The sequence below is a fragment of the Cucurbita pepo genome, chromosome 6 (assembly GCF_057944985.1).
Source record: "Cucurbita pepo subsp. pepo isolate OVF chromosome 6, ASM5794498v1, whole genome shotgun sequence".
Taxonomy (NCBI): domain Eukaryota; kingdom Viridiplantae; phylum Streptophyta; class Magnoliopsida; order Cucurbitales; family Cucurbitaceae; genus Cucurbita; species Cucurbita pepo.
This window is the reverse complement of record NC_141803.1, coordinates 5,234,130-5,242,215: the sequence shown is the minus strand read 5'-3', so window position 1 is coordinate 5,242,215 and position 8,086 is coordinate 5,234,130. Positions and strand designations below refer to the sequence as shown.

At 35.1% G+C, this 8,086-nt stretch overlaps 1 protein-coding gene across 1 annotated transcript; it reads right to left on the bottom strand.

Moving 5' to 3' along the window:
• Positions 1-3,713: 3,713 nt before the first annotated feature.
• Positions 3,714-5,378, bottom strand: LOC111797528 (fasciclin-like arabinogalactan protein 1). Its single transcript, XM_023680551.2, has one exon. It carries the CDS (start codon positions 5,294-5,296, stop codon positions 4,049-4,051), a length of 1,248 nt encoding a protein of 415 aa, XP_023536319.2. The 5' UTR covers positions 5,297-5,378; the 3' UTR covers positions 3,714-4,048.
• Positions 5,379-8,086: the final 2,708 nt, after the last annotated feature.

The following is an 8,086-nucleotide window of genomic DNA, read 5'->3' as shown; positions in this document are numbered from 1 at the left end:
TCTCCTCCCCGTTCAAGAGGTTTTTGTACGCTTTATAAAGAATGTTTCGTTCCTCTCTTCAACCGATGTGGAATTTCACAATCCACTTCCTCAGGGACCCAACGTCCTTGTTGGCACACGGCCCAGGGACCTTCAACCGATGTGGGATTTCACATTAAGTCGAGAACAGGGTGGCGACGAGGAGGGTGTCTCGTCTCGCTTTTAGTTTTTATTTTTAAAATATAGATTATTTTATATTATATATTATAGTGTCCTTAACTAGCCAAGATAAATATACTATGTCCTTGCAAGGTCGGGGATGGAAAATCTTCCTCCGTCCTCGATCTACACCTAGCACGGTTATGATACTATCATACTAGACAATCCGCTAATTTGTAAGCATTTCGTTTATAAAATGTCTCCTTTTTCACCTCCCCAATCCAATTCAACATGTCTTGTCCGGCGAAATTTCTAGCTTTCATCGTCGTCTTCCACCTCAAATCCGCCGTCTCCGCCACAAATGACGCTGCTACGGGTACACCCATCTCGTGCACCATATGTCAATTAGGAGATGTCTGGGACGGGAGCAATGAATTTCTCTATCTCTATTCTATAGTCGCCACTTATTTCATTCTTCATCTTATTAAATTTTTTATTAATTTTTGTTCAAATTAGGACGGAGATTTTCTGTGAATTTTTTTTCTTATTATTTATTTAAAAATTGTAAAAAAAAAATCTTAATTAATTAATATAGTTAAGTAAGTTTTTAATTTAAATAATTTAAATCCTACGTTAGATTTTATCTCTTTTAAATAATTTAACTATTACCATTAGAATCTTATTCTAATATATATAAAAGACGTAGACGATCTAAAACCAAATCTAAATCTTTATATTTTTATGTCGGTTTGTTAAAAGATTTATTTATATTAAACGGATTGAGGATAAGGTGTGTTGGATAAAAGTCCCACATCGGCTGATTTAGAAAATGATCATGAGTATATAATCAAACAATACTATGTCCATTGGTTTGAGACCTTCTAGGGAAGCCCAAAGCAAAACCAGAAGTACTTATAGCCAAAGTGAACAATATCATACCATTGTGGAAATTCGTGATTCATATCGAACAAATTACTCCATTTGTTGGATACTTTAGTCACTTTTTTACTATGCCTTCGAGGTTAGCCGATGTGGGACTTTCATCCAACACCTCCGAACAAAGTACACCAGATAATAATTACTAGAACAAAATAATTAAAGTCAAAACAATAATCAAGTAGAACATGCAATAACTCACAATAATAATTTTGAAATTAAATAGGAAAGAGTTAGAGAAAATGACACCGTAGTTTTATAGTGGTTCGGTCAAACTCGACCTACTCCACTCCCCAAGCGCCTCTTGGGAATTTGAATAAATAACTTTCTCGACTCTTTCCACGGATCAGAGCCAAACCGCTACACCGCTCCTTTTACGAGTTCAAGAGCAAACTCAATCCTTTCCACGGCACTGGATCAAACCGATATAAGTATTTGAGTTTGATAATAACACACCACAACTCTCTCAAAGAGTAGATTTATAATTTTGGATACTCACAACTATTTCCTCACAATACAATAATAATCCCTCTGAAGAATAAGATGAATAGAAATAAACTTGTAAGCTTGGAGAGAGCAACAAACAATGGAAACTTTGAACAAATCAGGTTTGGAGAATGTATGTAAGTTGTGTATTTTAAAATGTGGGGAAGATGAGTTTATATAGAGGAGAAAAGTGGCAAAATGTAGGATTGAATATTAACCATTGGATTGTGTTAAGAATAATGGAATGTGGAGATTAAATGTAAATAAATAAGAAAATTTTCTAAATTAATTTATTTCAAAATTTTAATATAATAGTAATATAATATAATAATAATAAAAAGTTAGGTGAGTAACGGTCAAATGAAATTCAAAATTTATTATAAATATAATAATATAATAATAATAAAAACTATGTGAGTAACTATCGAAATTTTAAAATATAATAATATAATAATATAATATAGTAATAATAAAAATCGGTGTGAGTAACGGTTAGATTTAAATTTATATTTTGTAAAAATAACTCTATTTAAAAATATAATAATAAGAAAAAAAAAAAAAACTCCACCGTTTGTTACTCTCCCAAAATTATAAATCTCATACTTTGATATATTTTGATTTTGCTGACACATCATCACGTCGGGTATGTTGTCTCGATTGTAATTTCTTCGTTTTAGCTCTGATTTGAGTAATTGAAAAGTCGTTAAAATCGCTATTCCCGACCTTATACTGTGGACAGTTCAAAATACTGAAAATAATTAATAATTAAAAGTAGGTTTGTTATCATCAAAACATCAATTCATTGATTGAGATTAATTAAAATGAGATCAAAGGCCAAAAAGCCAACGGAGAGTCACCAGATGTATTTTAAGAAAATCCATTATTATTTTTGGAAAATATTATGTAATTGAAATTAATAATAGAGGCAAATAATAAATTATGTGTTTGAAACTAATAATAGAGGCAATGTGCAAACACGTCTAAATTAGGTTCCTAATTTCTCTCTCTTATACATTAATTACTTTTAAATAATAATATCAATTATACATTTTACAAATATTTTTTTAAACAACATTTCAAAAAAATAAACATTAATAAAAGTATTCTTAAACTTTATATTTTTTTTTTTTGAAAAAATACACTTAAACATTTTAAAATTTCAATTATACCCTTGAACTTTAAACAAATCGACTAAAAATATTCTCAAATTAAAAAAAAAAAGTCAAAAAATACTCCGATGAAAATCGTTAATAATGTATTTTAAAATATGTTAAAACCCTTCAAATATAGCTTTTAAGTTCTCGGAACTGTTGAGGATTATTGGGAGCGAGTCCCACCTTGGTTAATTTAGTGGAAGATCATGAGTTTGAGGAATACTATCTCCATTGACATGAGACATTTTGGGAAAGTAAATATCATACCATTGTGGAGAGTCGTGATTATGGTATCAGAGCTATGCCCTAAACTTAACCATGTCAATAGAATCCTCAAATATCGAACAAAGAATTGTGAAACTCGAAGGTATAGTCAAAAGTGACTGAAGTGTCGAACAAATGGTGTACTTTGTTCGAGGGCTCCAGAGAAAGGAGTCGAGCCTCGATTAAGAGGAGGCTATTCGAGAGCTCCATAAGCCTCAGGGGAAGCTTATAGTGTACTTTGTTCGAGGGAGGATTGTTGAGGATTATTGGGAGTGAGTCCTATCTGGGTTGATTTAGTGGAAGATCATGGGTTTATAAGTGAGGAATACTATATCCATTGACATAACGCCTTTTGGGAAAGCTCAAAGTAAAGCCACGAGAGTTTATGCTCAAAGTAGACAATATCATACCATTGTGAAGAGTCGTTCAAGCTTGAATGAACATTTAAAATTTTAAATAAATACAAAATGTACGATTGAGACATTTAAAGTTTTTTGAAATATTTTGTATAATTTAACGTGCATGAGAGACGAACTTAGAGTAAGTCAAGTCGCCATCAACAATGCTCATCAACCAACTAACCCGAAATCTTTGTAGTCATTAATTGCTGGACAAAACTACCCTCCATGTCTTATTTATATTAGACTATATTATAAGATGCTTCAATTTATTTACATTATAAATAAAACTATATGTTAAAACTATTGATTAAATATAACGCATAAGAATTAAATATTAGCAAATCACAATGATAACATACATTTACATTAATTAATTAAGTGATTAACAACAATAACCATACTCAAACCTCCACTCATAAAACCAAATCAATCACAGCCGTTCAAAAATCTCTTACCTTCCAAAACTAAAATAAATAAATAAATAAACAAACAAACACCCAAACGTTGCACAGAAATTTACTACAACCAATTTTAATTTTAATTTTTTTTTTTTTTTACCGAAAAATAATTATTGCAAGTCCCAAAAAAAACGTAAAAATAATATTAAAAAAAGAAACTAAAGATAAGGGGAAAAAAACTAGGGCCGGCGATATGGGGAAGAAGATGACCTTACAGTAGAAGATGAACTGCAAATCCTGAAATTCCGGCCAAAACGAATCTCCATGGGTCAAGTTTCGCTGCGCCATTACCGTCCGCCGTCTGATCTGCTGCATCGTCGTCGTCGTCAGATGGCGCATCTGCTGGTGAGTCTGCAGCAGGAGCCGGAGGGCCTTTGTGGCGACGAGAATGAGACTTTGGTGCGTCGGCAGGTTTGTCTTCCTCTGGCGCTGGTGCTGGTGCTGGAGTTGGAGCTTCCTTCTTGAAGAGCTCTCTTGGCTTGAGAACTTTGTCGATCGTGTAGATCGCCACTGGTTGCTCGTCGAGAAGCGTGCCGGTGACCTTGGCGGTTACGACTTTAGTTTGGAGAGTGACTACTTCGCCGTCGTTTTGCACGACGAAATCGAACTTGTTGGCACCGTCGGTGGCTAAGGTGTTCATGACGCCATTGTTGGATTTGAGCATGGACATTGACATGTAAACAGGTAAACCGTGGTATTCGAGCAACGAGATCTTTCCGGCGGCTGTCAAGTTCTTGAACTTAGGCAGAAATGCCTTGAAAACGTCATCGAGAGGACAGAAAACCGTCAATCCACCGATTGCGTTGTCTTGAAAGGTCTTTGCAGCATCGGAAGCCTGGAGAGTTTCGGCGAAGATTTTGCAACCGTGAGCGGACATTAAACCGGTCAAATTCATCTCACTCGGAGACAGAGTTGGAGCCTCCGCCACTTCCGACGGCAAGATCTTACTGATCTGAATCACAGAGATATTGTACGGAATCTCCTCCACAGATTTCACATACATCGCATCAATGTCCTCACTATCCTGAAGAGCAAACCCTACCTTCCCGCCTTTAAGATCGGTGATATTGACGAAACCGGAAGCACCAGGAGCAGTGCCAGTAGCTTGGAACATAGTCGCAGCAAGAGCAGTGCCATTGGTGATCTGGTGAAGCTTCTTGGCTCCAAAGTAGTCAAGGAGGACATGGAGCGAGAGAGTGTTCTTAACGGAGAAAATGGACAGGTGCTTAGACAAGAGATCGGACATGGCGGAGTTGTCGACGACGCAGACAGTGATTGTGGTTCTCTGGTTGATCTCCGCTGCGAGGTGAGTAGTGGTCAAGTAGTGGTTGAAGGTGGAGAACTCCGGGTGCTCCGCTAGAATCTTCGTGATGTTGTGAGCCGTAGCTGCAGAGATCACGAGAAGAACGACGGCGAGGACCAATGTCCCGGCGGCCGCACCACGGCGGAGCTGCTGCATTATGAATCGGAAGAGCGAGAGAGAGAGAGAGAGGCCTGAATTTCTGGGAGTTGGTGCAAAGTGCAGAATACAGATAAACAATGGCGATAAAATATAATTGGGAATTGGAGAAGAAGATGGGGACCACAGAGAGGAATTGAGGGTTTATAATAACAACTTGGGCTCAGAAATGGAGATTATTACAACCAATGCCACTCCAATTTTTCTTTTTCTTTTCACTTTTTTTATATATTAATGAATTTATTATGAGTGTTCATGTGACTCGATAACTCAATCCAAATTATAAAAAACGGGTCGAGTTACATTTTTCCGATTTGGGTCGGGTTAAAATTTTTTAAATTCGAAAATTTGATTTAGTTTCTGGGTTGATATTTTTAAGGTGGGGTCAATCCGACCCGTTACGACCCGACGCAATCCAACCCTACCTACAGATTTAAAATATTTGATGTTTGTAATCGATGTTAATGATGCATTGTGATTCGTGAATGTTTGATATTTGAACTTTATGAATTTTTAGTTATTAACGTAACATGTATTTTAAATAATTAAAAAAATTAGAGTAACCCGCCTAACCTAACCTGAAAATAAAGAGTTGGATTAGGTTGTGGTTACTCGGTTCACCAGCCCAACCAACTCGAAATTCGGGTTAGTCTAAAAGATGTTTTCAATCCAATCCAGCTCAGGTACACCCGAGAATCTACAAAGATTTTTATACATTATTGTGCTTAGAGGGTAAATTAACCGAGAGTCTAAATAGATCCAACTATTTGACGAGATCCAGAATTTGATGAATGAAATTTCTAGAATCTATATTTCATACTATTCAACGAATATACTATATACGTCGAGCAAATTCAAATAATATTATTTCAAATATAGTAATAATAATAATCTTAATTTAAATTAACGGTCATAAATCAAAATTAAGAAATAAAATAAAATTAATAATAATAATAATAATAAATTATATAGTAACTTTTTTATGATTAATTAAAAAGGCTAAATTTATAGTGAATATTATTTCATTAGAATAATCCAACCTTTCTAGTGAATAATATCGTAATTAATTAACTTTAAAAACTATTTTTTTTTATACTTAAAATATTATATATATAATGAAAATAACTTTTTGGGAAGAGAATAAATTAAATAAAAAGTAATAATAATAAAAATTCTGACAAAAATAAAATAAAGAATAAGGCTGTTAAAGGGGAGATTTTGAAACAAATCACGTGGCATTAAGCATCTGTTACACGAAAACATTAACCAGCACGAAAAGTATATAATTAATTAAAATTAAAATTAAAATAAAAAAAAAACAAGACCGCAATCACAAGCATAGAATCAACAGATTTCTCCGAAATTATGGATTCGTATGTTAGACATTTTTTTATTCGAGTCAACTTTACGAGACTAAAATAGGGTTATAATACAACTCAATGATACAGATATACTGCTAGTAGATATTGTCATCTTTGGACTTGCCCGAACAATCGTGTGGGACAGGAAGGTTTTTGGATAGAAAAACCAAAGTAGGGTTAGGGTTACGACTCAACGACTCAGATCCACGGGTAGCAGATATTGTTCTTTTTGGGCTTGACCGAACAACCAATGTGGGACAAGAAGATTTTTGGACAGAAATACCAAAATAGGGTCAACTCAACGACCTAGCTCCACTACTAGTAGATATGGTCATCTTTGGGCTTGCCAGAACAACCAATGTGGGATAGAAAGGTTTTTGGACAGAAAGACCAAAGTAGGGTTATAATACAACTCAAAGACCTAGATCCACCGCTAGTAGATATTGTTCTCTTTGGACTTGCCTGAATAACCAATGTGGGACAGGAAGGTTTTTGGACAGAAAGACCAAAGTAGGGTTAGGGTTACAGCTCAACGACTCAGATCCACCGCTAGCAGATATTGTTCTTTTTGGGCTTGCCCGAACAACCGTGTGGAACAGGAAGGTTTTTGGACAGAAAGACCAAAGTAGGGTTATAATACAACTCAACGATCCAGATCCATCGCTAGCAAATATTGTTCTCTTTGGACTTGGCCGAACAACCAATGTGGGACAGGAAGGTTTTTGGACAGAAATACCAAAATAGGGTTATAATACAACTCAATGACCCACATTCACTACTAGCAGATATTGTTCTTTTTGGGCTTGCCCGAACAATCAATGTGGGACATGAAGCTTTTTGTTCTCCTCTCCAACCAATGTGGGACATCACAATCCACCCCCTTTCATGGCCCAGTGTCCTTACTGGCACATCGCCTCGTGTCTACCCCTCTTCGGGAAACAGCGAGAAGGTTGGCACATCGTCCGATGTCTAGCTTTGATACTATTTGTAACGACTCAAATCCATTGCTAGCAGATATTATTCTCTTTAGGCTTTCCCTTTCAGACTTCACCTCAAGGCTTTAAAACGCGTCTACTAGAAGAAAGTTTCCACACCCTTTTAAAGGGTGTCGAACATAGAGAGTTAGATTGAGTTGTGAACTCTATTCAGGTTGATCGAGTCACTAATCCAACCAACCCAAAAATAGAGAGTTAGGTTGTGAACTTTATTCTTTATTCGAGTTTCCGTGGTGAAATTCCTAATTTATTTAGCATTTTGGTAAAAAGAAATATTTTTGATAAATAAATGTAACAATTACTATATTGACGATTCAATTTTTAACCGTTGTAACTTAGTAGATTTTCATAATTTAAATCATAATTTAACTATGGATTAATAAAAGGGTAAATAACGTATTAATTAAATAATAATACAATATGACAGATTGTCA